This window comes from Trichechus manatus, unplaced genomic scaffold, assembly GCF_000243295.1.
Source record: "Trichechus manatus latirostris isolate Lorelei unplaced genomic scaffold, TriManLat1.0 scaffold00006, whole genome shotgun sequence".
NCBI classification, from domain to species: domain Eukaryota; kingdom Metazoa; phylum Chordata; class Mammalia; order Sirenia; family Trichechidae; genus Trichechus; species Trichechus manatus.
The window spans coordinates 22546199-22572898 of NW_004443942.1; the positions used below are offsets into that span (position 1 = coordinate 22546199).

Sequence of the window (26700 nt, forward strand, 5' to 3'; positions counted from 1 at the left end):
AACATATCCATTATCCCCAATAATCATCCCTAAAGTTTTCTCATTCCCCTTTATAATCCCCCCTCCCCTCCCCACTTTCTTATCCTCCAGGCCCCCCCACTGATCTGCTTTCTATTTCTAGGTAGTAATTAGCATTGTCTAAAATTTTATATAAGTGGAATTTAAAAAACATGTACTCTTTTTTTGGTTTCTTTTACTCAGCATAATTATGTTGAGGTGCATCCATATCGTTGCATGTATCAAGACTTTATTTCTTCTTATTGCTGAGTAGTATTCCATTGTATGGATGTACTACAACTTGCTTATTTATTCACTTATTAATAGACATGTGAGTTGTTTCCAGGTTTTTTTTTTTTGGGGGGGGGGTTTACAAATAAAGCTATGAACATTCATGCACAAATCTTTGTATGGGCATTTAATATCTCTTGGATAAATTTTTGGGAGTGGAATGGCTGGGTCATAAGGTACATGTATCTTTAACATTTTAGGAAAGTACCAAACTGTTTTCCAAAGTGGCTGTATCATTTTACATTTCCACTAATTGTATATGAGTGTTCCAGTTGCTACACGTCCTCACCAACCTTGGTATGGTCAATCTTTTATTAAACATTATTGTCATTGTTAGTTGTCATTGAGTTGGCTCCGACTCGTGGCATCTCCATTACAACAGAACAAAACGTTGCCCAGTCCTGTGCCATCTTCACAATCATTGGTATTGTTAAGTCCATTGTTGCAGACACTGTGTATTTTGAGTGCCTTTCAACCTAGGGGACTCATCGTCCAACAACATATTGAACAATATTCTGCTGTGATCCATAGGGTTTTTCATTGACCATTTTCAGAAGTGCGCTGCCAGCGCTTTTTTCCTAGTCTGTCTTAGTATGGAAACTCTGCTGAAACCTCTCACCATGAATGACCCTGCTAGTATTTGAAATCATGATGGCATAGCTTCCAGTATCATAGCAACATGCAATCACCACCATACAACAAACCAAGAAATAGGTGGTGGCTTTTAAACATTAAACTTTTTAATAGATATGTAGTGATAGCTCATTGTGGGTTTATTTTCCATTACCCTAAGCATGTGCCAACTATACATATTCTTTGGTAAAGAATCTATCTAAATCTGGTTTATCTTTTTAGCCTCTTAACAGCATATTTTAAGAGCAGAAGTTCTTCATTTTGATGAAGTTCAATTTATAAATTTACTTTTTTATGGATCATACTTTGGTGTCATATGTAAGAAATCTTTGCCTAATCCAAGATCAGAAAGATTTTCTCTTAGGTTTTCATCTAAAATATTTATAATTTTAGGTTTGACATATAGGTCTATGATCCATTTTGAGTTAATTTTTGTATGTGATGTGTGGTATAAATTAAAGTTCATTTTTACATATGAGTATCCTATTGTCAAAAAGAATATCCTTTCTCCACTGAATTTCCTTTATACCTTGTAAAAAAACAATTAGCATATATATATGTGTGATCCTATTTCTGTTCCATTGATCTAGTTGTCTACTTTAATGCCCATACCATATTGTCTTTATTATTGTAGCTTTATAATAAACTTTGAGTTTAGATAAAATATGTCCTCCAACTTTTTTTCTTTATTTTCAAAGTTGTTTTGTCTATTCTAGGTCCTTTGCATTTGTATATTAATTTTAAAATCAGATTGACAATTCTGACAAAAAACACCTGCTGGGCTTTTAATTGAGACTGCATTAAATTTTTAGATCAATTTGGAAAGAATGTACTTCATACTAATAAAGAGTCTTCCAATCCATTAACATGGCACATGCTTGCATTTATTTAGGTCTTCTTTAATTTCCCTTAGCAATGTTTTGTAGTTTTCAGTGAACAGGTCTTGAACATATTTTGTTAGGCTTATCCCTAACTATTTCATACTTTTGATGCCATTGTAAATGGTATTTTTTAATTTCAAATTTTGTTAGAGTAAGGGGTATGGCCAGGATTTGCATGTGCGAATTTGACTCTGTAGCCCACATTCTTAATCAGTATGCATATTCCTATGCATGTTATACAGTCTGCTTTAACTTTCATAGCAAATTTTCCTTCTGCATTTTTGGCTAGGTCAGTTTCTCTGGTGTCTAAGTGCCCTTTTCCAGGAGGTAGTTCTGGTTTCAGCTGTTAAGTACACCCTAACTGCCCATGCAGCCAGAAGTAGCTGGGCAATGGCTTTCTAAGTCCTGAAGTATAGAAGACTCTTTTTTGTCAACCCTCATTGAAATCGAAAGGCAAATGAGCAAGAATAAGAAAGCCTCTATGAAACAATATTAGCAGACTGTTAGAGATAAGTCACCATTACTCTTCACTGCTAAATTGAAAAATAATCTATTTTTTAATTGTATCTTCCCAAGTCAGAAAAAACAGACAGGAAGGACACTTAAGATCCCCTGAAAGCCAGTTTTTTGTTTTGTTTTGTTTTGTTTTGTTTTGTTTTGGTCTCCTTGATTTTTCTTTCATGCTTCAATATTTCATATCCAGAAGACAGAGAAAAAGTTAGGAAAACACATAAAACTAAAAAAATTAACAATCAAAGCTGAAATAAAGGAATGAGTTGTTATAGAGTAAAGCAGCACCCTGTCTACACATAGGTATATGTTGAAGCCAACATTTCACTTTTAAGAATATTTAAGAAATGCTACTAAACTAAGTGGCATACATTTTCAAGATCATTTTAGGTTAAAAAAAATTACTACTGATATTATGAACACAAATTTAAATGTCTAATAAATATTTAATCCGAGCCAAGAAGTATCATGATTTGATTGCTCAGAAATCTTGGAATTAACATTTACCGTCTCGAGCTAAATGGCTCATAAGCATTACCTTTTCTGTAGGATTACTTTATATCCTTCTTGTGATGCTCCTTCAGCGGCCTTGACTCTGATTGGATGACCAATAGCCAGGCAGCCTTGAGTTATAGCTCGACTCAGGATCATTCCAGTCTTCCAATGAAGAGAGAGGGGGGAGAAAGGTCTAAGTAAGTTAAAAGAACCAGAAAATTCAACAATGTGTCACAAATAGTGAGGTCATTATGCCTGGATAACCCCAGATATTAACAGTTGCCAAAAGTGAAACACTACCCACAACTTAGCAGTCAGTGAGCCTTGCTCAGAACCAGTCATCTTCTGTCCAACAAGGGTGGCATTTTACAGTTCAGCGAAAAATAAAACAGACCTTGATATCTTCATTTGTCCTTTTTTTCTGTGCATATTTCACAGTGCAGTGATTTGGGGTCTATCACGTGTCACTTGGTATAGTTATAACTACAGAGCTTACTTGAAATATGCACAGGAAAAAAAGTGCAGTGAACTGATAAACTGAAAAGATTGAAACGAATCCAAAACCTTTGTATCAATTTAAAGTTTTACTCTGGGTCTAAATACCATTGGTGTAACATTTTAAGGTGGTTTATGAACTGCTTTTGTTTTAAATGTTAGGATTCTCTGCTAAGGAAATTGATTAGGAATATTGTTTCAGTGGCCACTTAACAAGTTTCTTATTTAGTGAATCAAACATAACATTTTAGATATGTGGCAACCACCAAGGAATTTATTTACATGCATTGGGGGTTTATGATATGCAAAATTCTCTATCTAAATAGGTAAAAAGGTTTATTTTGAAAAGAGGAAGAGAGTTCAATCCAAAAGGATTTTAAAAATTGTTTTCAGCATGTAACTTTTATTCCTCATGGTTTTGTTGTGTGGAAAACGAACATATGATGACTTAGGAAAAGTATTTTTAAAGAATTTTGGTTCTAACAAGCACTGAATAGAATCCTTGTTTGAACGTGCTTTCTAATGCTTTCTATAGAGAAAAGGGAACCACTTGGGATGAGGAAAGAGAACCATCATTTATTAAGTACTTTCTGTGTACCACATACTCTACACTCAAATTTCATACATGCTTTCTCATTTGGTCTCCACAAGAACTGTGCCAGGCAGGTATGACTAACTCCATTTTATAAATGAGGAAACGGTGACTCAGTAAAGCTAAGTGCCTTTCCCAAGGTCACATAAGACAAGCTGGGATTCTAATCCCAATCTATCTAACTCCAAATCCCATACTCCTATCATTAAGCGTTTCAATTATTTCTGAGGAAATTTCAGACACTACAGGTTTTCTGATGAAATTCCAGAAACAGATGCCATGGAATCACAGAATAGAGATCTAGGAAACATCCTTCAATATCAAGTGGCCCAACTCTTTTCAGATAAGAAAACAAAGACGCAGACACAGTGAGTGACTTGCTTGATGTCACACAGCTATTCAGTGGCAGTGCTAAGACTAAAACACTTCCATCATACTCATAGATTGTTCAAATAGAAAACAATGTTTTATATTATGGTGAAAAGGCATAAGTTTTGAAGTCAGACAGACCAAGAACCCTCCCTCTGCCACTTATTAACCTCAGTTTCTTTAGCTGTATAATGGCAGATGATAAAACCAAACTTGAAAAGTTTCTAAAAATTAAATGAGACCATAATGTGGATAAGGAACCTAATATAATGCCTAACACATAATAGGTGTTCAATGAAATGGAAGATTTTATTATTATTAAATCAAAAACAAAACATAACTTAATAAAGCTTAGTAATTAATAGAGTCTCCTGATTGGAAGCAGACTTAAATAACAGCTCATCTAACCTCATTCAGTCTTGGTAAGAATAATATCTCTTAATACCTTTGTATCTTAATTTGTATTCTTTTAACTCACAGAGAATAAAAAATAATACGGCAGTTATTATTATAATAAGGGCAATTCAAAATTTCATTTGAGAAACAGTTTCAAACCACCCCCCACAAACTAAGTAGTAGCAAACTTGACTGGGTAATTTTGCACTCATGGTTCTTAATCACTGCACCACCAGGGCTCCAGTAAGAGGGAAGAGGAGGGCAATTAAATGTTTTCCATTTAAATCAGAGCCAACAGTATAGTAATAAAGTAAAAAATAAATAAATAAATATTGCCAATACACAGATACGTAATGTGTTAGGCACTGTTCACGTTTTATACTCGGGTTTTGTTTAATACTGTGTCATTACAAAGACAGTATGCGAAATCATTATATGGTGCTAACGTGAAGGTGAGGTGGTGAAGCTCAACAACAAAGACAAAGAAGTGGAAATAAATGACATTCAGACAAATCCTACAAAAATGGTGAGGCTATGGACTATAAATAAGCTCTATGCTTGACTTAAATACACTCTGGGGTATGAACTCATCAGCAAGTCTGAAAGTGAACTGAATTCTCATTTGGGAATCTACAGAAGTCCTCTGGGCTAGACAATATCAAGAGCAGTGAAGTACCTTTCTTAACAGTCAATAATTTATCACGCTTTCATTTGCATGCCCGTGTGCAGTGAGGGTACCAGGTGCCAGGGCAGCACTGAGAGCCATCAAGCAAGGGGAAGTCACTCTGCCAAGAGGAGACACTCTTGGGTACCTTCATGATCAGCCACACACTGGCTGCAGGCCACAGGGTCGATGACGCTATCTGACTTCTGCTGCTCACTTCACTACTTGAGGAACTCCGCTTTCCAATGGAAACCGAGGCATGTAGAACAATATTGGGATCCACCTATATCATGAGGGGAAATATGCATTTTTAACTTAGAGTCTGAAAGTTAACTTTCCTCAGCACACTTACCAAAGGTTTTTGATTGAGAAGGTCTTCTTTCAGATGGTAGTTCTCAATCTCATTTAATTCAATTCAATCATTATTTGCTGAGAACCAACTGTGATATGCAATCTCTAGACTGTGTGGTGTGAAGTATTATAAAATATTTTTCTGTCCTAAAGAAACTCACAACAATAACACAAACACATGCATACATACATATAAACACTCATATATACACAATTTCATGTTAAGCTCCACGTGAGTGATTAAATAGTATTATAGGTATGCAAAGATTGGTAGTATCATTTCTGCTGGGGTAATCAAAAAGTGGAGCAGGTTGAAAAAGGTAACATCTGAACCAGGTCTTGAAGGATGAAGACGGTTTGACAGGAGCAATGAAGAATAAAAATCTATAATCAATATGTCTTAGGATTTGTGGGTAGGCTCAAAGGGTAAGTTTGGCCAAATTGTGAAAGGTGTCAAGTATAGGGCCATGCAGTTGGGTGGACAGTAGGAAGCCAGTGAAAGCTCTTAAGTGGGAGGGACTGGATTACAGCAGTTTTTAGTAAAGTTGCTCTAGTAAGGGTAAACATAATGGATTGTAGAATGGAGATATCAAAGGCAGGGAAAACAGTTGGGAATCCACACAATTTCCTAAGAGTAAAGGGATATGAGCTGAGACTTGAGGGACAGTTGTATGGACAGACAGGAGGGGACTGACTGGGGAGACATTGCATCTGTTCAACTCGGGTTCATTATCAGATTATATAAATCAAAGGTGTCTTGCACCTTCCAGCTTTTCTCACTTAGACCTGATTGTAAAATTATCGGGCTCTCACATCACCTGTAGGAATTCTGCTACTTCTTTTTTAATAAACCTTATCTTGTAACTGCTATAATCATTTTCCCTGGGTAATCATGCTAAGTTTTTAAGTATCAACATTTATTTGTATAGGAATATGGGAAAATGCCAATTTATGCTTCAAGTCCAATAAACGATACTGCTTCAATAATAATTTAAATTATTTTCTAGTACTAAAAAAAGTTCCACTTTATATATGCGCTAATACTAGATATTTACTGAGTAGCAAATGATTTTTGAAAATATAGAAATTAAATGGTGATTTAAAAGGCAATATTTTACAAATGTAGTAAGGCAATAACATAAGGATACAACTAATATAACTGGCAATTAATTGATAAGGGAGCCTTGGTGGCGTAGTGGTTAAAAGTTCAGCTGCTAATCAAAAGATCAGCAGTGCGAATCCACCAGCTGCTCCTTGGAAACCCTATGGGTCAGTTCTACTCTGTCTTATAAACTCACTATGAGTCAGAATCGATTTTTGAAAATACAGAAATTAAATGATGATTTAAAAGGTAACACTTTACAAATGTAGTAAGGCAATAACATAAGGACACAACTAAGACAACTGGCAATTAATCTATAATGGATGATAGTCATTTCTGAAGAGAAGAAAATGTCATATGACTCCTATATGTGAGGATAAAAATTTTAAAATACAGCAACCCTACAACATAAGCAGATTTGACATACAGCTGTTAGATTGTGTATTCCACAGTTAGCCAGCAGTGGCTGCATTCTGGAGGGGAGTCCCCCACTGTTTCTGAACAAAGATAAACTATATTCTACTAATCCATCCTCCACAGGACTCAGCATTTAAAGTAGCACTCTTACTCAACCTCCTAACTCCAAGTTGCCATCACAGTCAAACTCCCCTCTGCAACTGGGCAGAAGATTGTTTTGACTGGAATTAGTCAGACAGAAGAACTGTACTGCCAAATCCTTCTTTGTACAACACCTGCTGCCAGCCCCTAAATTCTTGTTATCTCCACAACATGTTTTAATCTTTTAACAGTTGGCTTATTGGTGAAGAGTGAAGGGGTCCTTTGTGTCTGTCTTGGGTTGGCACCCAGTATTAACACCATGCTGTTCTTCGAGAGATATTTTGCTGGACAGTTCCCAAGTGATTCCACGTAGAGCAGACACAGGCCCACTAACTCAGCTTCTTTTTGTGTTATTAAAAAAAAAAAAAAGCCTGCCAAGTCTGAGGCTCTGATATGCTTAAAAGTGACAATGGCCATTAAATTTCTCTTCTATAACTTCATCGTCTTTTTCCTTTTTCCTTTAATCTGATAGTTTAGCTTGGATGAGGATGGGGGAGATGAAAACTGTGTTACTGGAATTCAGAAAAATATGCAATAGCAACCTTCAATATAATATTTCCTGTGTGTGCAAATTGAGATTTCCTGTGTGTGTAAATTGAGATTGGCATCTAAATACATACTATAATATATATTATCAGAAAGTCTTTTTAAGTTCTATTGAGAATCAAAAAAGAGAAATTCTCTAAAATTCTTTTGAATACCTATATGCATATCTCCCTTTAAATAACCATTATAACTTTGCTTGTCTGTATGAACTGTGCTGATGCAGAAACAGCCAGTGATTTTAAAAAAAAAAAAATGTATATACATGATGGGCCAGTTAAAATCTCTTGTTTATTTTTTATTTTCCAAATAATTAGTGAAGGTGGAGTGGCCTGCCTTCAACATTCTTATGTAAACTCAAAATAAATAAGAGAACCATTTAAGGTTTTTTTTCACAGAGCTGCTGAGAAACAGAATACAAGGTAATAAAATAGTTCTTGAAAGGAGGCTCTCATAGATTATGATCTTTATTCTGAACAAATTGTTTACTACATAGAAATTTTATAAGATTTTTCACTTGTGATAATGAATTCAGGGGCAAGCTAAATAATTTTACACACAAATTAAAGTCCCAACAATAAAAGATGTTATAAAAATCCCTTTCCTCGTTTCCCTGAAATTTCCTTCTTATGTTTCCCTTTCCCTAAATCTGTTTCTGATCAATCCACTCATCTCTAAAACTAAGAACTAGAAAAGTGTGAAGGTAGAAAATATCAGTGCAACCAAAAAACAAACGAACATGTGGCTATCGAGTCAATTCCAACTCATAACGACCTTATAAGACAGAGTAGAACTGCCCCATACGGTTTCCAAGGAGCGACTGGTGGATTCCAACCGCTGACCTTTTGGTTAGCAGCCAAATGCTTAACCACTGCACCACCAGGGCCTCCTTATGCAAACAAACAAGGCAAAATATGTAAGATCTGGGTATTCAGTCCTTAAATAGCTTCCATTTATTCTTCTAAAATATAAGGACGGGAGTTGGGATTTCATTTAAAATTTCTGTCTCCTGTTCTAATGTCAGTTAGTTCAAAATTAAAATTTTATATTTGTTTCAGTATACAAATTATTTCTAGAAAATACTATTTCTCAATGACTTGCTCTCCAAAGAAATAGCAAAGACTGTTTTTCTTTTCCCAGCCTCCTTTTCAGCTTTCAGAAAAATGCATTCTGCTAGCATCCATAACTGCTGAATTTACAAGTGACTTGTAACAGGTATGCCACAATTCTAAAATCATAACTCGGTGCTTTCTTGCTGTTTTCATACCTAAAGTTGTCACTAATTCCTGCTGGTATCTGCAAAGCCACATACCAAACAGCTGGAATCAAAATAAGTTTCCTTTTAGTTTCAGCAGAACATATGAGCTGCCAAACACTACGGCATTTTTCTGCTATATTTTCCCATAACTAGGTATTCCTCAAGTTATTTTTCTCATGAAAAATATTTTTCTTTTATGTTAACTATCATGAAGTCTAAATTCCTCCATTTCATGGAAACACAATTTTATTGCCCTTAAACTCGATTCAAATAAAAAAGGTTGCCGATTTAAGCAACAAAGAGTTGTTGAAAGATGTATTCACCAAAATGTCAATTTGTAGTAAACTCCAAATCTTTTTTTTGGAATGGATAAAACAGCAACAGGTTATAATTGCCAGAGTTATAGCTGTCTCCCACATTACCAATGGGGATTATGTGTTCCAAATTTTTCTCTGTAGGAAAGGTTTTACTTGTCAATAAGAGATTTAAAAGAACAGTCAGGGGCTAGGCACTGATATCTCTATCTCAAGCCAATTTTAAGACGTACGCATCAAGAATATTGGCTTCTGCCTCCCTCCGTCCCCACCTCCATTGTAATCCTCTTAGTGTCTTCTTCACCTCAGTGAGCAACAAGATTCTGCAATAAAATATCCTACAGATATCTGTCACCTCTGCTTGAATCTATTTTTAAAAGTGGTCCTTTTCAGGTTAATAAATTGCTATTCCCAATGCACTGATCACCTCTCTGTATGTAATTAGAGACATTTTTCTGAGAGGAATTTAAAGGTTTCATAGCTAAGCTTTCTTTGAAAGCTTCACTGTACTAGCCAGTTGATCAAATCTTGGCTTTCTTACATTACTATTTTGGTTGGACAAAAATGTTATTCAAAAACAAATTCTTCTTCCAAAAACACAATACTGTGCAAATATTTCTTTAAGATGAGTGTTTTTTCATTTTCACTAAATCATTAGAAACAATTAATAATGACGAAATAACTGGATTGTTATTCTGTAATTTTTCAACTTTAGAAAATATAGTTATCTTGTAAGATCCTACTTAGAATCAAAGAGAGAAGCCTCCTTTAGGTTCCTTTCCCCAATATCTTTGTGATATCATTTTCTTTTTCAGGTTTGAGCTGGCCTCTGTTGATTGACATAATTGCCAAGTAAATTCAATTCATCTTAGCTAACTCTGAGCATCTAGATATTGCAATAGAGATGAGGATGATCAGGATAGCCTCTGCCCTTGAGGAATTTTTAATCTAGCAGGAAGGATAAGACAAGGACGTCCTGAGTTATCATCTTAACACAAAGATCAAAACAGATCTTGCCTCTGCTCAAATATTTCCAATAGCTCCTTATTTTCTACAGAAAAACATCCAGAATCACTAACACTGAATTGAGGCTCTTCATGATCTATCCCAACAATCCCAGTGGAATCTATCACTCTTCTCCACCTACCTCCAATATGACCTGAAAAGTGCTCAAACTTGGAGCACTGGGTGACTTTGAATCATGCAAAAAATGTTGTAAAATAAACAGCATCTAGTTCAATATCACCGTAATGGCACAAGAGGGATGCAATGAGGGGACCAAGGTCAGAACGATCATATCTGCTTTGAAGTGAGGTTGAGGTGAAGAAAGATTTCATGAAGGAAGCACAAATCAGACAGGGATATAATGACGGACAGGATTTCAACATGCATATATTGAATGCCAACTTTATGCCAGACAGAGTGCTGGATGATAAAGAAAGGAAGAAAGGTTGAATTCTAGGCAGAGAGATAAACACAGGCACAATAAACAAAAGCATGAAGCATGTTCCAGAAAACAGTTAATGCATCATCTGACTTGGCTAACACACAAAAAGCACACTGGAAAATAGTAAGCCTTAAAAGAGAGATTAAGACAAAACTGGAAAAAAAAAACGATCATCAGAAATGTATTATGCACTTGCCCTACACTCAAGACTCTGTGCTAGCACTTAGGGATACAAAGATAAATAAGATATAATGTTTGCTCCCAAAGAATTCTCAGTAAAGTGGAGAAGACAAAAACAAATGCTTATACCAAAACACAAACTCTAAGAACAATTTTCAAAGGACAAAAGGAGTTCTGACAACACAAAATAATTAGAGACCAGTTCTCTCTGGAGGATCTGAGAAGAGGAAATTGAATAAGGCCTTAACAGAGATGGATGAAATAGGAGGCAAGAATGGTAATGGTAGTAGTGGTGGTGATGGGTACGTATCCTAGGCAAAGACCAACACAAGTCATGCATAAGTATACCAAAGTGAAAGCATGTTGTGGAACACAATTTATTAGCTCTGACTATAGTATAGGGTCGCTATGAGTCAGAATCAACTCGATGGCAACAGGTTTGGGTTTTTTTGGTTTGTAGAATAGCGTATAGAGAGGACCACGAAGGAGAAGGTTGGAAAGGTAAGTTGAGAGTGAGGGTAGAATGGAGGAGAATCATGGAGATCAGTGAAGGCCAAATGAGATTTTGGAAACTGATTTAGTACAGAACAGTCAGCCATACAAATTTTTTTGAGCAGAAAATAATGTTACAGTAAAAACCGAAAAAGGAGTACCACAGGATCAGGCCTATGGTTAATAAGTCTTAATCTCAGATAAGTATAAAATATAAAAGGCATTAATACTTAGTGCACCGTTCAACTTACTTTTTTAAATTTACTCAAAAATAGGCAGGATTAGAATTATTTGTTTGAATTAATTTTTATAATTATACTATTTATATTTATATGCTCCTTGAAACAACAAAGATTTTCAGTATAAGTTTTGACATATTATTGAATGGGCAGCATGTAGAAATTTAAAAAGAGCAGGTTGGGACAATGTGTCTTTTGCATTACAATTTGGAAATAAAAGTTCCAGACTGGTTGACAGGGCATGTCTATTTCTGTGGGTGTCTTTTGGTTTTGAATTCACATGTTCAAAAACAAAAATCTATGAAGCTGAAATATACAACAACCCTATGTAGAGTTTCCAAGTTTAAAAAAAAGAAAGAGAAAATCATTACTTCTTTGGAATAGTTCAACTGTAGGAAAAAAAATTTTTTTATTTACCTTAAAAAGAAATACCTAAAAATAGACCTTCCAGATTGGGGGACCATGAGTTGGGCTTTCAAAAGATCTCATGATCCTTAGACACACAGATCTATAAAGCAAACATAAAATCCTAAAGTACAGTGAGATAACAGCTACCTTAAAGACTTTCTTAAATAACTCCAATCTATTAAAACAGCTGCATTAAAAAAAATACCCTAAACAATGGTACTAAAATACACAATTCAGGTAGAAATTTTTAGGGTAAGAATATTAGATATCTTTTCAGTTTTGAATCGCTTAATTAATAGGAAGTAAAGAATAATCCCCCACCACCCGTCTGTCAGTTTGTTGTACTATGGTGCCTTGAGTATTGCTGTGATGCTGGAAGCTATGCCACTGGTATTTCAAATACCAACAGGGTCACCCATGGTGGACAGGTTTCAGCAGAGCTTCCAGACTAAAACAAACTAGGAAGAAGGACTCGGCGGTTGACATCTGAAAAAATTGTCCAGTGGAAACTTCATGAATAGGGAAGAATATTGTCTGGTATAGTGCCAGAAGACAAGCCCCTCAGGTTGGAAGGCACTCAGAAGATGACTGGGGAAGAGCTGCCTCCTCAAAGTAAAGTCAACCTTAATGACATGAATGGAGTCAAGCTTTCAGGACCTTCATTTACTTATGTGGCACGACTCAAAATGAGAAGAAACAGCTGCAAACATCCATCAATAATTGGAATGTGGAATGTACAAAATATTAATCTAGGAAAATTGGAAGTAGTCAAAAATCAAATGGAATGCATACAGATGGATGTTCTAGGCATTAGTGAGCTAAAATGGACTGGAATTGGCCATTTTGAATCAGAAAATCATATGGTCTACTGTGCCAGGAATGACAAACTGAAGAGGAATGACATAGCATTCATCATCAGAAAGAACATTTCAAGATCTATCCTGAAGTAAACGCTGTCAGTGATAGAATAATATCATACACCTACAAGGCAGACCAGTTAATGTGCCTATTATTCAAATTTACGCACCAGCCACAAATGCCAAAGATAAAGAAATTAAAGATTGTTACCAACTTTGGCAGTCTGAAATTGATTAAACAGGAAGTCAAGATGCACTGATAATTACTGGTGATTGGAATGCAAAAGTTGGAAACAAAGAAGAAGTACCAATAGTTGGAAAATATGGCCTTGGTGCTAGAAATGACGCCGGACATTGCATGATAGAATTTTGCAAAACCAACAACTTATTCACTGCAAATACCATTTTTCAACAACATAAATGGTGAGTACACATGTGGACCTCACCGGATGGAATACATAGGAATCAAATTGACTACATCTGTGGAAAAAGGCAATGGAAAAGCTCCATATCATCAGTCAGAACAAGGCCAGAGGCTAACTGTGGAACAGACCATAACTTGCTCCTATGAGACTTCAGGTTGAAGTTGAAGAAAATTAAAAGAAGTCCATGAGAGCCAAAGTACAACCTGAATTTGGAGATCATCTCAAGAACAGATTTGAGGCATTGAACATTAATGACTGAAGACCATAGAAGTTGTGGAATGACATCAAGGACATAATACATGAAGAAACCAAAAGGTCATTAAAAAGACAGGAAAGAAAGAAAAGACCAAAGTAGATGCCAGAAGAGACTCTGAAACTTGCTGTTTAACGTAGAGTAGCTGAAGCAAATGGAAGAAATGATGAAGTAAAAGAGCTGAACAAAAGATTTCAAAGCACAGCTCAAGAAGACAAAGTATTATAATGAAATGTGCAAAAACCTGGATTCAGAAAACCAAAAGGGAAGAACATACTCAGCATTCCTCAAGCTGAAAGAACTGCAGAAAAAATTCAAGCCTCCAGTTGCAATTGAAGGATTGTATGGACAAAAAATTGAACAACACAGGAAGCATCAAAAAACAATGGAAGGAATACACAGAGTCACTGAACCACAACTTTCAACCATTTCAGTAGACGGCATATGATCAAGAACTGATGGTACTGAAGGAAGAAGTCTAAGTGGCACTGAAGGCATTGGTGAATAACAAGGTTCCAGGAATTGATGAACTATCAATTGACATGTTTCAGCACATGGATGCAATGCTGGAAGTGCTCACTTATCTATGTCAATAAATTTGGAAGACAGCTACCTGGCCAACCAAATGGAAGAGATCCATATTTATGCCCATTCCAAAGAAAGGTGATCCAACAGAATGTGGAAATCATCGAATAGTATCATTAATATCACCCACAAGTAAAATTTTGCTGAAACTTATTCAGAAGAGGTTGCAGTAGTAAAACTGCCAGGAATTCAAGCTGGATTCAGAAGAGGATGTGGAATGAGGGATATCATTGCTGATGTCAGAAGGAACTTGACTGAAAGCAGAGAATACCAGAAAGATGTTTATCTGTGTTTTATTGACTATGAAAAGGCATTTGACTGTGTGGATCATAACAAATTATAAATAACATTGAAAAGAATGGGAATTCCAGAACATTTACTTGTGCTCATGCGGAACCTGTACATAGACCCAGAGGAAGTTGTTTGAATAGAACAAGGGGTTACTAAGTGGTTTAAATCAGAAAAGGTGTTCAGGGTTGAATCCTTTGACCATACTAATTCAATCTGTATGCTGAGCAAATAATCCAAGAAGCCAGACTATATGAAGAACAACGTGGTATCAGGATTGGAGGAAGACTCATTAACAACCTGCAATGTGCAGGTGATACAACCTTGCCTGCTGAAAGAGAAAAGGACTTAAAGCACTTACCAATAAGATCAAAGACTACAGCTTTCAGGATGGATTACATTTCAACATAAAGAAAGCAAAAATTCTCACAGCCAATAAGCAACATCATGATAAACAGAGAAAATATGGATGTTGTCAAGGATTTCATTTTTTCATTTTCATTTGGATCCACAATCAATGTCCATGGAAGCAGCAGGCAAGAAATGAAACAACATATTGCATTGGGCAAATATGTTGCAAAAGACCTTTTTAAAGTGTTAAAAAGCAAAGATGTCACCTTGAGGACTAAAGTGTGCCTGACCCAAGCTGTGGTATTTTAATGGTCTCATAGGCATGTGAAAGCTGGAGAATGAATAAAGAAGACCAAAGAAGAATTGATGCCTTTGAATTGCAGTGTTGGCAAAGAATATTGAATAGACAATGGATTGCCAGAAGAACAAACAAATCTGTCTTGGAAGAAGTACAGCCAGAATGCTCCTTAGAGGCAAGAATGGTGAGACTTCGTCTCACGTACTTTGGACATGTTATCAGGAGGGACTTGTCCCTGGAGAAGGACATCATGCTTGGTAAAGGAGAGGTTCTGCCAAAAAGAGGAAAACCCTCAACAAGATGGACTGACAGAGTGGCCACAACACTGGACTCAAACATAGCAACAATTGTGAGGATGGGGCAGGACCAGGCAGTGTTTCATTCTATTGTACAGAGGGTCACTATGTGTCAGAATTGACTCGAGGGCACCTAACAACAAAGAATAACCCCAGCCCTAATACTTGTAAAATAGTTAATAGCTTTCAAAGAACTTTCACAAATATCCATGCAATCACCACATATTGACCAAGTGTCCAATACATAAAAGGCACCTTGTTAAGTACAACAAATAATTCTGACCTTATTCTGTAGGAAATGGTTCTCCAGGTCTATCTTTTCAAATTGATCTGGTATCAGTCCACTGGTGCAGTTCAAATTAATTGGAAATCCCTCACAAACTTCCCAACTAAGAAAAGTAAAATATTTAATTATTTTTTAGAAGAAAATATATTTAGTTACAATACTCCTTAATATACTAATATATTAATTTATGCCTTTTATACTCTACTGTGATAGAAAAATCAATGTACAGTTCATAACCTTTTTAAATAAATTTATAAAGTGTCTTGTTATCTATATTGAGAAAGAGAAAGTTCTAAACTCTTACTTTGCAATTATGTATAACCCGTCGCCGTCGAGTCAATTCCGACTCATAGCAACCCTATAGAACAGAGTAGAACTGCCCCGTAGAGTTTCCAAGGAGCACCCGGCAGATTCGAACTGACAACCCTTTGGTTAGCAGCGGTAGCACTTAACCACTATGCCACCAGGGTTTTTGCAATTATGTATAATATTGGGGAATTTCATGTCTAATTATTTATTAATAGAATGAAGAAATTAAATTTTTTTAATCTTACAAAATCATTTAGAGTAAGTCCATTCTCAATGTTAAATGCATAATTTAAATATAACAGACTATGAATAATGAAGAACGGTTTTATATTTATACTGGTTGTGTTAAACTTGCTAATTTGGCATTTTTAAAAGAACCTCAAAAGGTAGCATAATACAGTGGGCACCTGGACAAATCACAAACTGTACAGGTTAGATTTTATTCTTAGCTCAGGCAATCACTTATCTTAAAAGTGAACAAATTTTTAGCCTAAAGAAAATTACCTGGCGCAACAGTGATAAGTTCAGACATATCATAGCATGATACTCAACAGAAACCAGTCTGACACTCCTAATAATATTTATCAATACTCTGAGAAATATAATTAAGAACATGAATATTAAGATTTCAAACGATCCACATTACAAGCAGATCATCACCACTTTAGAATATAGAAAGAAAATTCAAATTTTGTCCAAAAATTAAGGAAATAATCCATTAAAATTAGTTTGTGTTCAAAAAAAGATAATTTCATATTGTTACACTTAGCAACCTAGATCTAATTTGAATCAATCTAATAAATCACTATTCATGCACCCAAGGAAATAAAATTAAGAAAAAATACATGAATTAAAAAATATAAAATCTTAGTTAATATTAAAGAAAAAGGAACTAGGCAAATTTAGCAGCTTGGAGGAAGATTATTGCACACAAATAAATCTTCTTATAGATGGGGGATGCCTATAAAAAAGAATATTAATGAATTATTTTCTATCTATAAAGAAAAAAAGCCCACAAGAAGAAACAGATTTAAATCTTCCCTGGAAAGTACACTTAGTTATTAGAGGATATGGCTTTTGTTTAATGAGCTACAAAGGAAGACTAAGGAGTCTGTCTTTCTAGACATATTTAGCAATAGGTTGACATTAGCTGAACTGAGTGACCTCATCAGACTGCTTCTGGTTCTCTAGATCTGCCCTCTGCTTTTTAGCCTTTTTACCTATATATTAAGGAGAAGTGTAATTGTTAAATAACAAAATATTAAAGCTAGATGGGGCCTTATAGATAGATCACCTAATCCAATAAAGTATCAGTAACATGCTTCACTGCAAGGAGCCCTGGTGGCACAGCGGTTAAGAGCTCAACTGTTAACCAAAAGGTCAGCAGTTCAAATCCACCAGCTGCTCCTTGGAAACCCTGTGGGGCAGCTCTATTCCGGAATTGAGCCAGAATTGACTCAATAGCAAAGGGTTTAGTCACATGGCCTATTTAAATTTAAATTAAACAAAATTTAAAATTTCATTTTTCAGTCCCGTTAGTCACATTTTCGGGGATTCATAGCCACAAAGTGCATTACCATCATCACAGAAAGTTTTATTGGACAGTGCTGGATAGAGGTTAAATACTCAGGTTCTTAAGACAGACAATCTGAGTTAGAATCCTAGCTCTGCCACATACCAGCTATGTGACTTTGGGCAAATTACTTCACTTCAACCCTCTGTGACTCAGTTTCTGCCTCTATAAAATGAAGTAATAGGGTAACAGGTAATAACAGAATAATGAAATAAAAAATAATTGTTTTGAAGATTCAATAAATTATTACCCAGTTCATTTACAACCATGCCTGGCCTATGGCCAACATCAGTAAATGCTTATTTTTATTATTTACAGATAAGAAATTGAAACCTGACTGCTCATGGACAATCAGGAGCAAAGACGGACAGATGCCCAGATATTCTAACTCCTTCCCTACTCTTCACTATCCCACCAAGCCGCCAACATATTGCTTTTGTTTTAACTTTATCATCATTAAATGAGATGTTTACATATGAACACTCAGATGAAGGAACATATTATTTTACATTTTAATTATTCCATTTAAAACAATAATTTGGAAATATCTACTGAAAACAGTATTTAAATTTAGATCAAAATTGTTGGCTCTGCAAAGCAGAAACTATATTCTGCTCATTGCCCCATAAAATAGTTTTGGTTGTTTTTTTTTTAACTCAAGGAAACTTAACAGTAAGTTTTTCTAGGCACTGGCTCATTATATCATGAAATATGTCAATAAAATAAATAATTGCTTATTTAAGACAATTCAAAGGTTATCTTTTAGTGTTTCAAATTTCTCACTCTGAGAAATCTGAGAATTGGATGATAGTGATGACTTTAACCAAATACATGTAAATTTACTTGTCACATCCAGGTATCAGAACAGCATCAGGATCCAAAAAAGTTTTATATGCAACTGTGATGCCACTTCTGATAAATGCAGTCACTCGGTCAAAGGTCAAACTCAAAACAGGATTTAGCGGAGACCTAAAAAAAGGAAATAACATCAAAGCTATCTTCCAAATTATACATACACTGAAATTTGAGGGCAAATAAACAATAAAACACATAATAAATGTTTATAATAAAATCCAGGAATAAGTAATTTCCTATTATTTATCACTATTGTAGGTATCCTATATTGGCACCTGAAATGCACATTTCAGTTTATTTAGCTGATTTGTAATATGCCAGGACTAGGTGTAACATATATAATTTTAAAAAAATAATTGCAATAATAAAAACATTTTGTGGATGGAAAACAATCGTCGTTCCTATAATGTTCATTTTTCATGCATAACTGCAATGCCACGCAACCATGATGATGTTTGGAACTGACAATTAAATGAATCCTTAATATCTGGATACAAAAAACTGTATTTTGTGCATTCACTAAACGCTATGCCAACTTGACTTTTTTTTATATTAACTACTGTTAGGCACATTGTTTCAGGTTAATTTTTTGATAATTAAAATAAAATTGAAAACAAAAAGAATTGTCATTATGTCAACTATGAGCCATTTTTCTCTATACTAGTGTCAAAGACACACTATTTAACTTTGGAATTAAAGGACTCAACCACATCACCTGTGTAGTATTGCCGCAAAAACATTTAAACTGCATCTAGTCATGAGAAAACACTTGGACATTCCGAACATGGGACATTCTATAAGAAAACTGCCTGGACTCTTAAAAAAAAAAAATCAATGTCATGACATCAAAACAAAAGGTGGGTGGACAATGCTGGATAATCTTTAATCTTTTAGATTAAAGAGAACTAAAGAAAACAACTAAATGCAGTATGTGATTGTTAATTGGATACGAGATTACAAAAAGCTCTAATACACATTTCTGGGGACAACTTGCATAATTTGAATACAGATTGCATATTATATGATATTATTGTATTATTGTTGACTGTTTTAGATATTATAATGTGATGATGTAGAAGAATGTCCCTTTCTTCAGTTATGTGATCTGAAGCATTTAGGAGTAAAACTTTAATGATTGTCTGTAATTACTCTCAAACCATTCGAGAGAGAGAAGGGAAATATGAAAGAGGTAAAACAAATGCTGCAATCTTTTTAAATTGGCAAATCTAGGTGAAGGATATATGGGTGTTTGTTGTACTATTCTTTTAACTATTCTATGAATTTGAAATTTTTCAAATAAAAATTTGAGGAAAAACAAAGGACTCAAAATAAAATTGGATACTAGCAAAATCATCTTTTGCAAATGAGCAACCTGACTGCATATCAATATAAATTAGACATGTTACGATTTCCCTGAAAATGAGTATCATTTACTTAGTACATATTGCATATTTTCTCAATATACTTTAAATCAGAAGGCAATAACATTTTAGATATATAAATTTTACAAATTCAAGTGGCAGGAAAATGCTATAATGGTTCCCTGGTGCTTTATATTGGATTCAAAACCAGAAAAAAAAAATATACTGTTACAGTAACAATGAAATACAAATAATATGCACTTATGAATTCCTCCAGCTACAATCCTCAGTACATTTAGAATATTCCAGCTACTTGGCATTTTACTAGTTATTCCACAAATATGATCCAATTAGCCAAGAAAAAGTGTTTGATCTTATTAAAATATTGTATTACAACAAACATCATTAAAATCATCAAAATTAGTCAGTCATTACTTTCACTTTGACAATGATATTAAGAAGAAATAATAATGACACATTTTATTAAAGTCTTTCTTTCTAATGGAAGGGCTTGCTAAATTATTCAAGAATTCTAGCCACTTTAAAATTCATCACTGTTTTTATCATTATAAAAACAATTCTACTCACACTATAATTAAATTATATTTGGAAATTTGCCTATAGAAAAAAAATTTACCAGCCCTTAATGATATTTTTAATTCTATAAATTACACTGCATAAGAAATCATTCATTCAAATCAGCATTTTAATTTTACTCTAGTAGGATAGATGAAATTAAATTTTGGAATATGATACCCACAACTTATCCTACCAACTCCTTTCAACACCTTCGTGCATTTTTGAGTAGATTTGTTTCAGTCACTGAAATTTTGACTATTGCAATATAGCAAATCCAATCAGCTCCTATTTTGCTGTAAGATTTAGTCCTGTCTATGCTATTTTCATTATAATTAATATACAACCAACTATCTTCTATAAGCAAAACTATTACCCCTATTCTGTTTCTATAGATAAATGGTGAGCTAAAAAAATAAAAATAAAAATAGATAGAAAAGCATGTTTAAGTTTCCTGACAAGTAGTTTCAGGGTTCATCTGGATGTGTCCTGTGAAAATATGCATTAATTTCCAAGATATTCAACACAATAAAATAGCCCAGCTCATCAATGCCTGCGTACTTCAGCCTTTTCCTTTTCTCAGAAATGCAGATAATTTTATGCAGGAATTTACCAATCTACAAAAATTTACACAAAGCTCAGCAATAACCAGTAATTATTGTGGGATAATGTAAGTAAGGTGCTTTGGAGGAATATAACTTTGATAGGATAGGGCTTACAGGCTTTACCAATTTGTCTTTAGCTGTCCTGTCATTGGTGCTTAAAAGGTTAAGACTTTATTTGTGAAAACAGAGAGAGATAGTGGGGAATCATGTTGTCTACAGCTTCATAAATCTTGCTTAAGATACTTTTCAATTACCATCCATTTCTCCTTTAAAAAGGGACAAAAAAATAGAGGAGTGGAAGCAGGTCAGGGCAGTGTGCGACAATGACAGTGTGATGGGCTTGGGCTCCCCGTGGCGTTTCCATCTGCTATCATTAAGGTGCCTACTCAGACATGAACAAATCCCTCTTGCTGTGCTGACAGGCAGACTTCAAGAACTATGACAAGGCATTAAGACCGAAAGTCAAAGAGAGAGAGAGATGTCATATTCCACAAACAGTACTGCCTCACAAAAACGCCCTGAAATTTTATTGGAATTCAAAATAAAAAATTTTCATAAAGGGTGCTTACTTGACTTCTCAACTCTCCTTTGAAACTAGTTTGCCCGTGCAAAGACCGAGGACAGACAGATAATAGACATCTCGCTCCTACCTGTATGCTTTACCATAAGAGACCCAAATTTTTTGCTCATTCTTCAACAAAAGTGGATTCTTAATTTCTTGACCACGCTCATCGAAAAGCTGGACTGATGAAAAATTGAGGCCTGGTGGGTTGAAGGAAGAACCTTGAAGCCTTTGATGAATCTTGAGAAGTAACTAGTGGTGGGGGAAAAAAATGAAGAAGAAATAACCTAAAATGTGAACATCTGTAATAAACTGTCTTGACTCAGTAACAAATGAAGTCCAAACAAATGATAATTAAATTCATATAGAATGTTAAAAGAAGTGTGAAATGACTGCAATGTTTAGCTCAGTGTAAAGTAACAAAATGAGCATGGGCTTTTAACCAGCAGGGGGTGCCACAGGCTTGTGATTGAGCTCTGACCCTTTGGCACAGCAACTGAAAGCAGATGTGACAATCTTATGGAAAGAGCATTTTAGTTACACACGGTAGCGGTCCTCTTTGATAAGGGTTATGTTTTTCTTGTCTGAGCTACACATTTTGTTAGTGTCCTCACCGAGCATGTTCAGGTTTTACAATGGGCAATCTCCCTGTCCCCAACTAACCTCAATTTCCCACTCGCAGCATTGCAAAAATAAATATGACTCTCAGCCTAAGTGGTTCACTTAGAACTCTTCCTGGATCTGCTTTAACTAAGAGTCCTGCAAAAGTCCAAGCTTGTGAGCAGCTTAACTAATGGATGCTTTCAAGTTGTGAATAAGACATAACTGAAGTGCAAAATATGAAATGCAGTTGTTTAATATTTTAAATAATAGCATTGTCATTGTTTGCTCCTATCTTACATTTAAAGTCTCTAAATCATCAAGATATTTCTAAGTAAGGCATATTTCAAATGGAAAGTAAATCTAACTAAATTCTGTTGCATATGGAATTTCGGGAGACATTTTTCATTACAATCCGTCACCTTTGTTTCAGTGTTTCGACCTCTGCTCTTTCCTGCTTTGCGCCCACACTATCTATCACTGTGTTCTCCCCCAGACTTCTGTCACAGGCTTCCTTTTCTTCTCTCCCTTGTCAGTTCTTGTGTCTCTCAATTTCTTTTTACTCTGTAATCCCTGCCAGGATGTGGATGTAGTTGTGGCCTTTTCTTGCCTAGCTGCGGTTCGTCGTGCCTTTTTTGTTGCCTCTATTAATTCCTATTGAAGGTATATTAGACAAGTGCTAAATGCCACTCAGAGGAAGAAGAGAAAGTTGCAATCTGTCACACCTTTCAGGTGACTTACTGATAGGCTGTAAACCCTTGATAAGTAAAATATTTTCTTTGGCCAGAAACTATATTTATAGTAAGCCTAAGAATTCGGCTTTGTCCTGATTAGAAATAAATAATAGATAATAGTATCTCCAACTTCAGTGTTTTCATCACCTTTACATTGATCAGAGTTTTAGCCTTGAGCATCAGAAAGGCTAAAAATGATTGCACATCTTTAATTTTATTGATGTTAATACTTCTCATGTGGCACTATCGAATGCTTTGAATTTAAAATGATGATTATTATTGTCTTTAGGAGTATAATACACAAGGGTGTTAGAAGGGTAAAAATTGTACTGTTCTGTTCTGCCTCCAATGGAACTGCAGAAATATTTTCAAATTTATAGATTATATTTACAAAGTCCTACATTCATTTCTGTGTAGTCTTAGCTCTTTAGCTCATTTTTGTTACTTTGCTGTTATTCCAGAACACATGTAATACTAATCATTTTTTTGAATCACAGTGATTTTGCTTTATAGGCATCACCCTTTTCTAAGAGGGAAAGCTACCAAAAAAAAAAAATTGAGGGCTGATCCAGGAGAAAAATGTTTGCACAAAGGACAGGAGCCTGTGGTAGAGACAGGACGTGAACACCTGACCACTTAACCAAATTCACTTTCACGGGAGTTGCATTGCAATCTCTATTTTCTCAACTTGGTGACAGGCTGCATTTTAGGGGTTCAAAGATGAGCACTGACAACCTACAGGAGGTAAGGGCCTCAGTGCCTTTCATCTCTAGGTCACTGGTTAGGGCTGGGCTATGGCAACCAAAAATTGTAATAATCTTAGCCCATTTATCTTTAAAGCTATCATCACCAGGCCTTTATAGGATAAGAATTTGTTCAGGGACCTGAGAAGAGCATGAAACATCTTAGGCTAGTGATCGAGACAAGTGTACACACAAGGAAACACTTGTCCTTGGGTGTTACAAGGGCTGTCCCAAACAAAAAGCTTTATAATGTCCCTAATTAAAGTTTTTCTCCCTAGATTTACATGCATATGGAAGCAAATCACAGGTCAATTTCAGTGTGCCATAAATCAACACAAAAAGTTTCTACGGATTATCATCTTCCTGTATAAGGTAATATACATGCCATCTTTGATTTTAACATGAACCAGAAAGTAAAACATTCTAATATTTAAAACGGGAAGACTGGTGGAGAGTTCTTAGAAGGCTTTTACATCATGGCAATTTGTGTTACAAGGGTTATGATGGTAAAAAGAAACCAGTCAAGACCCTATATCCTTCTCTCTCTAATCAAACAAGATACCATTTCGCAGTCTTTTCTGGTCCCAGCTAATGATCCAATGAGAGCTTCTCATAATCATATGCAATTTTGTGACTGGCTATAGAAATCAGGTAATGGATAACCACCAGGGAGAGTAAGTCTGAAGATGCTGAACTGAAGCGGGTAGGGGAGGTGGAAGAGCAAGCTTCTGAACAAAGGCAAGGCAACGGAGCCCAAAACACTACTTGTGTGATCGGGCGCATAACCCCAATTTGTAAACAACAGGGTGTTCAGTGTCCTTTTATGCAAGACAAAGAACCAGAAGAAAGACCCTGAACATGCTGGTTCTGCCTGGAAAACATCCCAATTGTCTGTAAAATAGGCAAAGGTAAGAGTGCCTAAGATCAACCAGCTGGAGTTACTCACAGTAGGGCTGCGGGTAGGAGAAGGACAAGTGCCCATGAGTTGCTCCAGGTCAAGGACTTGCAAATATCATAGACCCTGAGTGTACCCTCCAATGAACGTCATTTCTTTTCAAAGTGTAAACAAGAAAGCAATCCCTATGTATCAAAATCAAAGTCCAGTGTAGACAGATTTCCCAATAAAAGCATGATGAAAATTCAGATGTTGTTAGGTAAGGGATCAGGAGTTAATACCATACCAAAACTGAAAGCCAAAGGAATTCAGAAGTCAAGTTGGAGAATATCAGCCTTTACAAATCAGTAAATAATCAATCTTTTCTAAATAATTTTCAAGATGTAATTCTAAATTAACCATGACAAGTAATTTGGAAGATGCTTACAGTGGTAAATAAATGGTAAGTAAACTCACTCTTTCCATCATCTCGCCAGTTTGAGTTGAGCTATGAGATCCCAAATCTTTTTGGCTGATACAGACAGAGGTCCCTCCAGTGTCTTTACCAATTTCAAATACCTGAAAAAGAAGCACATTCAAAAATGAAATAACCACATGCACACACATACTTATGCATATGCAAACATAACATACATGAATGCAGACGGCCCTAGCTTGAAAGTTGTGCATATGGGAGCTATGCAAAGCAAGGACTGCCTGTATAAATACGTGCAAGTAAGTAATCATAAATGAGTATCAACAGGACTAAAAGAATAGTATAAAGAAAGCCCCTATTTCTCCCTTGGTTTCAGTATCTTTAACCTTACTAGCACTCGCTACAATCTTAAAATAGGAGGAAACATGGACTTTAATGGAGGAATCACTGACCACAGAAGCTTAAATGGGGCAAGAGTCAAAGATCAGCTAGCAACCAGTTAAAACTCATTTGATTCTTCTTGAAAAACATAAAGCCACAAATTACGTGAGGAATGGCTGATTTATATTTAAAATATATCAGTGTTCAGCTCATATTTTGACTCCATAAAAGGAAATTCAACCTGACAGACTTATTGCATAACAGTAAGATGAAAGTCATCCCTTTTAAATGCATATATCCAACAAGTTGTTGAGAACAGAGATAAAATTCATAACATTGCATTATGCAACACTTGCTGGAAAAAAAAAATGTTAGCGAATGTTCTGGTCAAAAGGATCCGAATAAACCAGTCCAGACAGGACGGCTCCACCGAAGTGGAACACCACCCCTCTAACCACGCGGCGGATCCACGTGGGGCACACCATTCACCAGACAAGAAAGGAAGCAGAAGAGAGAGACCTGATGAATAATTTAAATCGTTGCTTTTTATTGTTTTTCTCAAAAGTTCCTTTCTTTCCTTTCTGATATGCCTATCACATCAGAGTAGCCATTTTATTTATTTTTAGTGCTATTTCCAGAGAAGATAATTTGGGAGAATAAATTATTTTAAAAGAAAAGACTCATATTTTTCTTTGTGTTTACTTTTGAGACAAGTTGAAAGTTATTTAGTAAGACCTAGTATGGTTTGGGAAACAGTATGTTTCAATAACATTTCCTCAGCCTTTAGACAAGAAAGAAATTAAAAAAAAAAAAAAGATTAATAATGTTCAAGACTTGTGAGTTTTGTTCCACTCCCGTGTGCTTTTCACTGTGCTGACAGTTCAGTAGAGATTCTACAGCGCTCAGACTTGGCACATTGATACTCCACGCCCTGTAGTATTTTTTTGTAACAGGGGTATTTGTTTAGTCTCTTCCCTGAGTAAATACAATTCCGAGCAGGAAATCTCTCTACTTTTGCGAAGAACTTTGTAAATCTAGTTATCACTTGCAAACCCATGGTAATGAATGTGGGAGGAGACCCTTACTGGCTAAATAACCTCTTCAGGGTTCTAATCTGGCACAAAACTCTAACACTAGAGAAATTTAGCAATGAAGGTTAAAATTCTAAGCTGCAGGCATTCTGCAAGGTTAGTGTTGACAAAAGCTCAGTTTGGAGAACTTATTGATGTTCCTTTGT

At 35.4% G+C, this 26700-nt stretch overlaps 1 protein-coding gene across 1 annotated transcript in view; it reads right to left on the reverse strand.

Moving 5' to 3' along the window:
* The window catches only part of DCDC1 (doublecortin domain containing 1), a 518812-nt gene that overhangs the window by 232163 nt on the left and 259949 nt on the right, over window positions 1-26700 (reverse strand). The window contains exons 11-16 of the mRNA XM_023737954.1: window positions 25124-25225; window positions 21784-21947; window positions 18580-18705; window positions 15852-15957; window positions 5472-5606; window positions 2851-2969 (exon numbers count right to left, since the gene is read on the reverse strand). Coding sequence (XP_023593722.1) covers window positions 2851-2969; window positions 5472-5606; window positions 15852-15957; window positions 18580-18705; window positions 21784-21947; window positions 25124-25225 — 752 coding nt within the window. The remainder of the gene's footprint in view (window positions 1-2850; window positions 2970-5471; window positions 5607-15851; window positions 15958-18579; window positions 18706-21783; window positions 21948-25123; window positions 25226-26700) is intronic.